Below are 13,017 nucleotides of genomic sequence, written 5' to 3' on the forward strand. Positions count from 1 at the left end.
CCAATCAGTGGAAGTGCCTTAAGTATGGGTCAGACATGCAGTCCCTAAGTGTGTAGTGAGGATGTTTACCATCCTAAGCAACTGTCAGTCAAGCGCCTTATGAATGCTGTACACAAACATGGATGCTATGAATGCATATGAGTGCTTTTTATTAAGTATTCATGTGGATTCTAAGGAATCTTCTCGGATTTGAGAGTGGACTCATACAGTGATCTTGTACCAAGAAACTTTTATTGACATGTTAAAAAACAGGGTTTTCCAAAATATGGTAATCTAGTTAGTGAATATATCCCACTTTATCAGGACTCATGCAAACATTATGGTTAATTGTTACAGAAAACAATATCATCAACTCATCTCCAAAGTAGGTTTTTTTTCTGTGTGCTATAGCAAAAAATATATACTAGATCGTATGTATACTGGGTTCTCACACATGTCATCATTTATTTTTCTTTAAAGATGGTATTTCCTTGGTTGAATAGATACCATTTGTTGAGAACATTAATGCCATAATGCAATCTATACATATCAGAATGAATTTTTCAGTAATATATGGAAATATTTTACAAGACGAACATTTTGCTTTTGAAACTATAAAAGTTATACATTAATTTGGGAAAAATCTTTTGATGTTTCATATTCTTAACATTATTATTTCTCAAAATCATACAAGTTTCCAAATATAAATGTGTGAAGAAAACTAACAAAAAGCTAGAAACTAACCCAAAAAGTTCCAGGTAGGTATTAGGGTCGAGGGGCAGAATCTGTGACTGGAAAGAAGCCATTGTTATGTCTCAACATTTGATCTTGCTGTTCTAGAATGCACTTTTTCTCTCCAAGTAAAGAATTCATTTCAACTAAGGATTTATTTTCCTAGAATTGAAATAGTCTAGAATTCTGAAATTAAAATACCCTAGAATTGAAATAGTCAGTGCTATTCCTCTCATATTTGAAATTCTTGAAGCAATCCAGAGTCCTATTGTGGATCAGTGCTGATCGCTCATCAAAATTGAGTGCAAGACCAAGGCTTTCCTCTCTCCTCAATACTCTCTCTCTAGAGAACGACTGAATCATAAAATATCAAACTAGAAGAAAATGAAGCGAAAGAAAAACCTATAAAAGTATCCTAAAATATCAAATGCAATCATTTATAAGTAAAATAAGCCACAGTCATAGCCAGCCTGTTGTTCTTAGTATCCCTGCACTGCTAATGTAGTGCAGTATCATGTCAGCTATGCTGCTGGACTCTCACAGTCTGAGAGAGGAGGTCTCTTGGGTGTAAACCGCCAATCTGCCATGACTACCACTGAGAACACTGCATGGAAAGTTTGCTTTACACCATTTGTTGAAAGCTGGTTTATCTAAGTCATAGCACCTGTAATAAACTATATTTTGGATTTGATACTGGAATGAGCCTGGATATGGATTTTTCTATTATAAAAGTCTATTATAACCCTAACCTAATCTTTGATTATAACCTAGTCATGTGTTCATACATTATTCACTTATCATGATCTTGATTAAACTCCTGCTACAAGACTATTCACTAACTAGATTTCTTCTCTTCAGTGCTTTGGGAAAATCAGCTCACTGATTGATGTAGATGAAAGTTTAGGAGATTCTTTAAACACTTCCATGCTTTTTATCTGCTAACTCCCACAGAAGTCACATCCAGGGCTCCCATCCTATCCAAGTTCTGCCAAGGATGTTGGGATCTGTTGCCTGGTCGATCAAGCACTTTACTTGGGCCTCTTCAGAAAGTCCACTCACTGGTTCTTGAGCACGAATGTTGTGATCTTTGCTTCCTCGTGCTACAGCCACATAATCCCCAAAGGCAGGTACCTTCTCATGGCCCAGAAGTAACTCATCACTGGACAAAAGAGGAAATACACATGAGAATACAAATTATAGATTATTTTCCTTTGTTGCCTGCATTCCTATCCAAATGTTCCCTCTCGTCACTTACAGAAAAGTTTCTGTTGCTTAGAACCTTGAAGTCAAGAGGTTGGATTTGTAGGAAAATACAACATGAATAATGCTATTAACATTTGTTTACAAGTTTTGAGTGGACATATGCTTTCATTTCTCCTGGGTGTATACTTAGGAGTAGAATTGCTGGATCAAACGGTAATTTTTTAACTTTTGAGGAACTGCCAGACTGTTTTCTATAGCAGTTGCATCACTTTACATTCCTACTAGCAACCTATGAGGGCTCTAATTTCTCCTTATCCTCACCAACACTTGTTTTATTTATTTTTAATGGCCATTCTAGTTGGTGTGAAGCAGTATCTCATTTGCATTTCTGATGACTAATGATGTTGAGCATCTTTCCATATGTTCTTGGCCATTTATTTATCTTCTTTACATAAATGTCTATTCAGATCCTTTGGTCATTTTTTACTGGGTTATTTGTCCTTTTATTATTGAGATACAAAACTTTTTTATGTATTCAAGATACAAGTTCCTTATCAGCTATCTGACTTTCAGATATTTTTTCCTGTTCTGTGGGTTGTCTTTTTACTTTTTTGATGGTATCCTGTGAAGCTCAGAAGTTTTTAATTTTGATGAGTTTTTCTATTTTTTTCTTGCTAGAGAAATGTCAAATTTCATTGCCTAAAGAAATGTCATTGTCAAATGTCAAATGTCATTGCCAAGTCCAAGATCATGAAGATTTACTCCATGTTTCTAACTACTTTATAGTTTCAGCTCTTAATTTAGGACTTTGATACACCTTTTGAATCAATTTTTGTATATGGTGTGAGATAGGGATCTGACTTCATTCCTGCTCCACAGCCATTTGTTGGAAAATCCACTAAATAGTCTTAGGTGCTTTTGTCAAAAAACAGCTGGACATAGATTGCATTTACTATTATTTAATTGTAAAGTTCATTTTTTCCTTTCTGTGAATCATTTCTATAGATTTCTATTTGCTTTAGAACTTAAGAAAAATGTTAAAAGCTAACCTAACAGCTAACCCAATTTAGGTTCTCATTTAATAAGCCCACACTATTCTCCACACCTCCATGCTGTGCAAACCAAGATCACATTCTGGTATGAGAGTAACATCACATCACATTCACATCCTAAGGATGCAAGCAAATTGAAACCTAAATCTCCTCATGCACATAAACATACTCTTGTACTAGCCTAAGAAGGCTCCTGCTCACACTGGTGCAGGTTAATCCAGGTGCTGACCTGTGGCTGAGAGGCAGAGGTAAAGAACACAGGTTTAAGAGATGCCCAACCTTTGAGAAGCCAACCTTCTTCAGCCATGCTTTTATCATTTATAAAATGAAGATAATAATACTAATGTCACATGCAAATGTAAAGAACTCAGTGCTTTACACATTTAGTGATTCTTTAGAAAATGGTGACACAACAGCATTCTGTTCATTCTTTCAGCAAGTAAGTATCTTACCAAGTAATAGCTGCGGGATTGGCACCTGCTAACTTTCTCTTAACGTGATATATTTTCTGCCGGGGATACCAATTTTTTTCAGTTACATTTATTTCTTGAATCCATGATCCTCCTTTTTTCAGCATTTTCTGTTCAAAATTCTAAAGGAAAAGGACATCCCTGCTTATTATAACAGCATATATGATCACCTTCAAACAGATTAAACATGCAATGATCTTAAAATAAACAAATATCTGTAAGTGGGGAGAGCCATACAGCTTTTATGCAAATTCTAAAGGCAGCACACAGAACCATGCCAGTGACTGCGAGGGACTGCAGTTACATGTAAAACCTTACGCCCTATAACGGAGCCATCACTGGGCTTCATTCATTCATTCTTTTGGGGCCATATTATGAACATTTGAGATTTAAGAAAGTGCTGTCTTTATGATTAAGGAAGACCTCTCATGGAACAGACTGCAAACTAAAAGTTGTCTCAGAGAGAAATCACTGTCACCAAAGCGTACATGATTCCTTTCCTCTTTAGAAGTATGCTCCATTGAAACAACAGTTTTCTCCAAATAAAGGTTATGCCTCTCATCTGGTTTTTAGGCCAATGACCCCTAATGCCAATTTTGAGAAATGCTGTATGAACAAGGTGAATACTCTAATAAGCCCAATTTGATGCCTTTCCATCACAGGAGAGGAGATGCTGCACCAGCCGCTGGTGTGTGATAATAAAAGCTAAAAGCACATGTCAACAACCTACCTTCCAGCTGAAGGAAGGATCCTTCACAAACACATCCAGGGTGCTGGTGAGTAGATCAGGGCGTGAGCGGAAGGCTCTCAGGGCGTGCACCATGACACTGCACAGAATCCCCGTTTCCTTCATTGGTAACATCAGGCTGATAAACTGGCGAGTTAGTCGAAAAGGCATCAACTCAGGAACTGGTATAAACTAAAGAAAAGAATACAGAATGAGCAGAATATATGACTGAGAAATCTCAAAATCACAGGCACCAATGAAATACCCTCCCATGACAATTATTCATGTTTATTGGAACATTAACACCTCTTTTCCTGAAACCAGCCACATGGATGTGAATTCACTGTCCCCAAAAGTATCCTAGGGGACTTGCAATCCATCCTAGCAATGCACATGCCCACGTGTGCACGCCTACACAGCCAGCAGACACTTACAAGTGCAGTGCTCAGTTTAATGTCAGAGGAAGGCTCTGCATGATGTCTGTGTGAAACATTTTGATTAGGGAGCTTCATGAAGCCTCCTTATAACCTTTCCTTTACAGGGAACATTTTATTCTTGGCTCTGATTACACAATTGATCACCACACACCTGAACAATGCCAGAACAAAATTGAGATAGCCCCTTTCTACAAGAATGCCAAATTCAACGACTATGACAAAATCAACCTGATTTGTCATTTTGTCTTTAAAAACTACCCATTTCCAGGGGGTATTATAAAGTCCTATGATAACTCCAAACTAGTCAAGAGCCTTGAGAGAGAGGTGGGCAGACCTGCGTAGCTGATCCAAATGCATGTCCGAAGTCGATCCCCACCATTCCGCCCGTCTCCATGCTGACCATGAAATTGTTCAGATGTCTGTCCCCAATGCCCAGGATCCAGTGGCTGATGCATATGAGGGCGTGAGAGCTGGCAAAGTGGGAGCGGAGAGCCAGGAAGGCCGCGGGGCCCGCGCTCATTTTGAGAAAGGCCCGCCTGCGAGAGAGAAAGACCATCTCTGTCTGTAGTCTCTGCTGCGTCACCAGCGGGCTGGGGGCATCCCAAGTGTACTTACTTCAGGAGATCAGCTGGCACTTTACTTTCTCTTTTCCTAAAAGATGTGACTGTTTCAGAATGACTAGCTACCCTATGATTTAATAACAGGAAACATACGATTAGAACAAACTTTCTGTGACTTGAAATTTAAAATGTATTGAAGCTGAAATATCAAATTAACTAGATTTTGATGATCTCTCTAAGGCAAAACTTCTAAGAAACAACAAAAAATATGCAACTTTGAGAAGACTGAACTAGTTAGTAACAGGAAAACCAAAACAAAACTCACTTGTACATTAGCATGTAGGCGCCAATATCGTACGTCCCAGACATCTTTGCCAGCCAGTCTCTATAATCACGTGCTGGTGCTTTTGGGTCACTACAACAAGTAGGGAAAAGGGAATCAGCATAGGAAAAATACACAGCATTATGTGATTTCAGAGGCAAAAATCACCAAGAATTCACTGAAAAATAGTGAAGAGGCAGGGAGAAATAAATACAACTCTTAATCATACTTAACATTAACACTGAACCCATGTTACTCTGGATCTCAGATTTCAATGTATCATTATTCATTTTTAATTACTCCTACAGAAACCCAAGTGATATCCTAGGCAAAGACTCAGGCACAAAACAGTCAGATGGAATGAGATGAGCTGAGCACAGTGACTGAGGCATGTGGCTTTACACTGTTGGCCCTGGGCAAGACCTAGAAGAGCGGGATGCGGCGTGGCAGGCAAGCCTGTGGGAGGCACCACACCTGCTACTGCTAACAAGGACCACACATCATTTGGGGAAGACAGGGTGGGTCTGTGTCAGTGGTTGCCAGGCTCTTTCTCCACCATTTCCAATTTGCAGATATAGACAAAACCCATATAAAGTACAGGACAGTACTGTCTGAAATGACAATGGATTTGAAGTGAATATGAAAAGCTGTTTTCAACTATGCTTCAGAGGCAAAAGATAGTTTCCAAGCAGCCGGAAATAATGTTGTGTTTGTATGTTTAGCCACCTTTGAGTTTGTGTCAAAAGCTTTAACAAGTTTTCCTTGTGTGAAGACAGAACAATTTCACGACACATTACGTAGTAGTTCAATTACTTAAAATGAATCTTTTCTGAGCAGCTACTAAATTAATTTCACAAATAGACAACTGCATTTTAATCTCTTCTAGTTTCATTTAAGTTCTCTTCTAGTTTCAACTGGGATGAAAATCTTTAGTTTGCAAAATTGCAACATGTAAATTAAGAACAGCTATGATTTTACTCATAAGGGCCTGTTTTAAAAAAGTAGAAAGTAATTTATGCCATTGTGTATCCTGATAAGCACTTTACACTCTATTGACACCTGTGTTTACTTTGTGCATTTTCCATCACTATCCCACCTTAGATGTTTGTTGTGAAAACTTCAAAAATATAAAGGGATAAGGAAAACCAAAGAGCACCTAAATCATGACCTAGAATGAATCACTAATAATTCTAGCTGCAGCACTTTCATGCTGGGTGTCCTAGGACAACTTGCTTAACTTCTCTGGACCTCAGCTTCCTCATCTATACAGAGGTGATAATAATACTCACCTTGTAGGTTTTTGTAGGACATAAATGACTTCATATGCATTACAAACAGAACAATAATGCTTAGATTTAGCTGTTAATCTTATTTCCTTCAAGTTTTTTTTTGAAAGTTAATACTTACAAAAAATTTTTTAATTTAAAATATATGCAAATACTAATTAGAAACTTCTTCTCCGTTTATTTTATTCACCCAGTCAGAGGCAGATTAAACTGGCCAGGGTATGGCTGACAGTGCCAAGTAAAAGGAGCCGTACAATGTCACTGTAGAAACAAGGCAGAGGAAAGTGGACCTGGAACAACTGTGCTCTGGGTGGCAGAGGGGTTGCGGGGGCTGGGGCAGAGCTGGAGGAAGTGTTTAGACTCCACACTACCTTCTGTAAGCTGCTTTCTCCTCTTGCGACATGGTACTCAAAAGCAGTTCCTTCAAGGTAACAGTATTTTCTATCCATTCAATTAATCCTAATCTGAAAATGAGAATAAATAATTTATGAACAAAACCCAAACTGCTTTTTTCTTCACTAGGAAAAAAGTTCTGCAGAATCAAAGAAAAGCAGGTGTCTTCATGTCAACTCTTTACATTAAGATAGTATTACAGAGGTATTTACTGGTTTTGTTTAGCTCCTTGTGAAATCTAAAACCCTGAATTGTCAGGTGACCTCCAACCCTGTCTCAGTAAAAGTACACAGGGTTTGGCCTGGTGTTGGAACTCCCATCCCTGTCAATGTGCTCCAGGAGGATGTTGTGTGTGGGGTTGTACCTGGAGGTCATGGGAATGACATGGTACGTCTTTAGCTGCATGTTCCTTTGACTGCAGGCGGCATCTTGAGAGAGGATGACATTCATGACCTCAAAGACCTGCCCGATGCGCTGGTCCTGGCGCAGGTCTTCTCCCCCCTTCACGAGGAAAGGGTACTCTCTCTCGTCATGGCCACGGATGACGATGCGCTTTGGTTTTCTGATAGAATCCATCACTTTTACCTTAAGTAATTAAGAAAAAATTTTAGGTGCAGTCTGAGCAATTGAGAGAATAGCCCATCATATCATCACTGAAAGAGGAAAAAGAAGGCTGGTGGCACACATTCCTCAAAGAAAGACCTTCTGAAGACAGAGTCAGGTGACAGAGACAAAGAACAGGGAACCCAGGATTAGCGGGACATGCTCACACCCACTCCTGACCCCCAGCAGCCCCCCAGTCCTAGGGACACACACTTGCTTATGAATGTGGATGCCCTCAGTGATGAGCGATATACAACAAGCTAACTTCCTACAATTACTTAATTTTACATATATTTTATAGTGGATTTACACACACATGTATGCTTTACTCTTTAAGTTTATTACATCCTTAAATATGACTGGTGCTGAAACATTGGAAACATTATTATTATTAAGAAATTCAGGAAATAATAGGATCAGACAATTCCACACACTTGAGACCAATATGGAAGCTAACTGTCTTTTCTTTGTAAAAGCAAATATGTCATTCTCACATCTAAAGAACTACACTCCACACATTAGCAAGCCCAGCTCTGATGAGTGGCGTCACAAATGCCGGCACCTACCCGCTCATCAAACCCAGCGACCCGCGCGTGGTATTCTGGCAGTGGTTTTCCTTTGCCATCATATTGACCTAAGACAAACCACAGAAGCCTTACTTAGAGATAGCTTGTTCCAAAACCCTGTATTTTAAAACATATCTGTTGATCTAATTTGAAAAAGCTAACACGATAGAACTTTTTACTGAAATTTTCACTTAAAAAAAAATGGACATTTCTTTTAATGCTATTAGTTCTCAATTTGACTGACTAATGGAAGTTAGCTTCCTATTCTAACGGCATAGACAAATTCCAAACAGGAAAAGTAATGCACTGAGCTAGCACACTATTATTTCAAGGAGAATCAATGTATATATCAGGAGGCTTATATTTTCAATGTTTTTCTTGAAATTGTATGCAATTTACAGCTGTATATAATAACAAAGAAGTGTGTTTCTCCAAATTTGTTTTTTTTAAAATAGCCACTGGAATGAGAATATGAGTAACCATAAGACAGTATTTTTTTTGTCTGGTGAATTTCAGGCTGAGGAACATGAAATGTACAAAACTGACTCTCAGAAATCCTGCGGTGCTCACATCCGACCCGCATGCGTACTTGTCCTCAGTGTCCTATGCTTTTTCTTGAGGGTAAGTCATTTATCATTATCTTGTCCCTCTCATGGGACCAACATGTGCATCCCTGGAAGTGATGTGCATCTGTACCTGTATCACATTTCTGGAGAAAAGTTATTGAGGAGCGAAGCATGGATATGTTCATAGGAAATTACCATTTACCACTATTATTAGGTGGAGATCTGAATACTTGTCTTAATCGGGAATATAAGAAAACTATAATCTAATTGAACATTTAGTAAAGTATAGTAATTCATACTGGTTATAGATTCCTCATTATGAGAAATAAGGTCACATTTTAAATTCTTTAAAATAAAGAGAACTGTCAAGAACCTGCTACCACGATTTTAGAAATCAAAACTTCCTGCTATGTCACTTTTCTTCTTAAGGTAGTTTTGTCACCCTTGAAGGTTAACTCACCAGGAATCTCCAGCTCATTTCTCAAAAATTCTACTTTGAAGTCACTCAGCCAGGGTGAGCATTCTTTCAGATTCCCAGGAGGCTTTGAGTCTTCACACATTTTTAAATATAGTGAGTTGGCAATGCCATTGAAGTCATGGAGCTTCATTCCAGGCAGCTTAGAACCTCCTCTGCCAAAGTATTTATCAAATTCTTTTCCAAAGGCCTGAAATTAATTAATAATTTACTATAAATAGGAATGTTTAGTTTGGACTTTGGGAAAGGTTCTATCTAGGCTTATGAATGTTTATAAAATAAGCACCCAATTCTATAAGTGTTTTCTGTGTTTTTTAAGATTTATAGTTTTGCTTTCCTTGAATGTTTCAATACTCTGTAACACCTGAAACCTGCCTTTTGTTGTTTCTTTGTGTTCACTGAGAAGAGAAAGGCTATGGTAGCAACAGCTTCTAGTCACACAAGGGCTTTAGAAACTTGAGGAAGTCATCTAGCCTTCCTGTGCCCATGGTCTAGTTACCAACCTACAACATTACAGTAACAGGATTTACTACAACTCCTCTTATACAGTCATTTTGTACAAAATGAAGTACATAATGAAGGAAGTAATTCAATAAAAATCAATAGCCCAAAATTCTTCATTAGAGCTGAAGAGAAAAACTGACAATTTAAGCCATTATTTTGGACCATAATCCAGTATGAATATTATTTAAATAATTTATATTTCTAAAAGCAATTGTTATTGTAAGTACTTTATCTTGGGACATATCAAATATTTCTTTGTAAACCTAAAAAACAACAAACAAAACAGAAATAGACTCATAAACACAGAGAACAAACTGATGGTTCCCATAGGGAGGGAGATGGAGGGACGGGTGAGACAGGTGAAGGGGATAAAGATGCACAGACTTCCACTCATAAAATAAATTAGTCATGGCAATGGTAAATACAGCATAGGGAAATAACCAATAATATTGTAATATCTTTGTATGGTGACAGATGGTAACTACACTCGTGGTGAGCATTTAGTAATGCATTTAATCGTGAATCACTATGTTGTACACCTAAAACCAATATATTTTGGTTTACTATCAACTATACTTCAGTATATAAACTGAATATTGATATTAGTTGATGTATCATCCATACTTCAATAAAACATTTATTTGTTGTAGTCTCCACTCAAATATTTAAATTATTATCCCAGGATTAAAAAAAAAAAGTGTTACTAACAGCAACTTAATAATCATCAAGAATTACCTGATCATCTTTAATTAGAAATGTTTTTACCAAATTTAGAACTAACCCCACAACATAAATCTGGCATAAATGAAAAATATATGCTCTATTTTAAGACAATTCATTACAGGAAAATTGACATATGAAACATTCCTTCTTTAATCTATAAATGGATTGAAAGTATAGAAACAATCTGTAATTCTTGGACTACATGGAAAGACCAGCTATGTAGCACCAACAATATACCTGAATAATGCCCTTAAGGATCCTCTAACATGAAATCTGAGGCAATTCTGTTTGGATAGATTATTACTTAATTAATTAATGCAAATTATGTGTTGATGTGGTTGGTAGGAAGTAGAAAGTTCTAGATTGATTTTCCAATGTACTAGAAATAAACTTCAAGAGAAATATCCCACTGTGTAGGAATGGCAGAGGTGTGCTTCTGGCACGTGACACTCCTTTGGGCAGGAGGACACTGCAGTGCTAAGCAGCAGCCGGGAAGGACAGTGGCCAAGCACACAGACTTTCAGGGCAGAGTCTGATGGGCGCCAGTGCACAGAGAAAAGGTGGGCTGTGCACTCAGGGGCAGTGCACAGCACCTGCGGGGCTGTGAAGGCCTGCTCCCTTCACGCAATGAATGGGACTGCTGCAGATATTCACACGCAGGCCCAGGAAACCAGCAGCAGACCCTTCTGCCTGGGGCAGGGGCCCAAGCACACTGGAGAGGTGGGTCAGCGGGGGATGCAGAAAAGCAGCAGTGCCACAGTGAAATCTTCTCACAGCGGGTGGACTGGCTCTGTTACATGCAGAGACGTGACTCTACTTTCCATTCTGCCTCTCTCTGCTTGGCACCAGGGAAGTCACCTGTTTTTCAGCTCTAATTTCTTTGTTTAGAAGAGGTCTGGCAAACTGCAGCCCACACATCAAATCCAGCCACTGCCTGTTTTTATAAATAGAAGTTCACTAGAGTCCTATTCCTTACATACTGTCCAGGGCTGCTTTCACACCTGATGGCAGACGTGGACGCTTGTTATCAGCAGCTGGTGTGGCCTGCAGACTGGAGACTTTGGCCTGTACAGGAAAAGCATCAACACAAACACTTCTCCAAACCCAGTGTTCTAGAACTCTACACCTTTTATTAATGCTAGTCCACCAGATTCAAGTAGGTTTATGTATTGCAAGTCCTGTTCTGAGACCCTTGCCTAGTTAACATGTAGCAGTCACTGGGAAACAGATTTGATATGATGTGGAGTGATACATGTCATAAAACCAAATACAGAGGTTTATGTTTTTATCTTCACTTTTAGGATACACTCCTGGTCATGCTTAGGTAATGGATAGTCCTGTATGTTCCTACATTCCTACCTTTAACTAAAACTACCCTAATTAGGAATGACCCACCAAAATCTATTTCCACTTACTCCAGCTACACCATTCATCCATCTAATTAAAGATGCCTGTCCACATCAGGCAGGATAGTAGGTAGTGGAGGAAAGAGACAAGACAAAATCCCTGCTGGTAAGGGTAATTTGGGGGTACAAATTAAGGAAAGAGTTAAAGAAAAATGTGTTTTTCCTCTCCTGAAGATGTCCTCACAAGAACTTGCAGTCATTTGCAGCAGCGTTATTCACCATCGCTAAGAGTGGAAACACCCCAAATGTCTATCAGCTGAAGAAAGGATAAACATATTCATACAGTGGAACAACATTCAGCAATAAAAAGGAACAAAGTGCTGACACATGCTATAACATAGATGAACTCCAAAACATGATGCACGTGACAGAAGCCAGGTCTCACACTGCATGATTCTACTTATACAAAATGTCCCAAACAGGCAAGTCTGCAGACAGGAAGTAGTTCAGTGCTGGCCTGGGGCAGTGGCAGGACGGGACCCAGGAGTGACTGAGGTCAGGTATGCCCTTTCTCCCTGGAGTGAAGACAGTGCTCTAAATTGAAGTGGTGACATCTGAAAGACTTGGTGAGTATTAGAAGAACAATGGCACTGTACACTTTAAATGGATGGACTGTGGGGTATGTGATTTACATCTTAATCAGCAGTTAGTAAAAACAACTAGAAGAGTCATAACCCTCTTGGCATTAGAGAACATGAGAACTGGCTATAGGGTGACCAGGGCCTCTCCTTGTGCTCCCACACTTCTTGAGGCTTAATGAACAGAGTTTGACTAAAACTGGCAAAAAAAACTTAAGAGCAATTGATGCTAGCAGAGGTGTACATGAGGTATGTCAGGTGACGGAGGAGGAGTGTCTTCTTCTTGGGGACAGTGAGGATGAGTCGGCTCAGGGCAGTTCTGAGGAAAAGGGATGCATAAGCCATGTCTCTGAGCATGGGCTCAAGATGGGGAAGGGAGGCAGTAAACCCATTTAAAATGGGGGGCAACACGTGTAAACACGGCAGACATTTCAA

General features: G+C 38.9%; 1 protein-coding gene across 2 annotated transcripts in view; it reads right to left on the minus strand.

The window, feature by feature from the left end:
- Window positions 1-212: 212 nt before the first annotated feature.
- The window catches only part of PRKDC (protein kinase, DNA-activated, catalytic subunit), a 219,990-nt gene continuing 207,185 nt past the window's right edge, over window positions 213-13,017 (minus strand). For both annotated transcript variants that reach the window (XM_073229489.1, XM_036993696.2), the window contains 10 exons: window positions 9,357-9,561; window positions 8,331-8,398; window positions 7,526-7,746; window positions 7,140-7,232; window positions 5,486-5,575; window positions 5,216-5,287; window positions 4,935-5,136; window positions 4,167-4,355; window positions 3,419-3,558; window positions 213-1,870 (listed from right to left, as the gene is read on the minus strand). In XM_073229489.1, coding sequence (XP_073085590.1) covers window positions 1,666-1,870; window positions 3,419-3,558; window positions 4,167-4,355; window positions 4,935-5,136; window positions 5,216-5,287; window positions 5,486-5,575; window positions 7,140-7,232; window positions 7,526-7,746; window positions 8,331-8,398; window positions 9,357-9,561 — 1,485 coding nt within the window. In that variant the 3' untranslated portion in view covers window positions 213-1,665. The remainder of the gene's footprint in view (window positions 1,871-3,418; window positions 3,559-4,166; window positions 4,356-4,934; window positions 5,137-5,215; window positions 5,288-5,485; window positions 5,576-7,139; window positions 7,233-7,525; window positions 7,747-8,330; window positions 8,399-9,356; window positions 9,562-13,017) is intronic.

The sequence above is a fragment of the Manis javanica genome, chromosome 2 (genome assembly GCF_040802235.1).
Source record: "Manis javanica isolate MJ-LG chromosome 2, MJ_LKY, whole genome shotgun sequence".
NCBI lineage: Eukaryota > Metazoa > Chordata > Mammalia > Pholidota > Manidae > Manis > Manis javanica.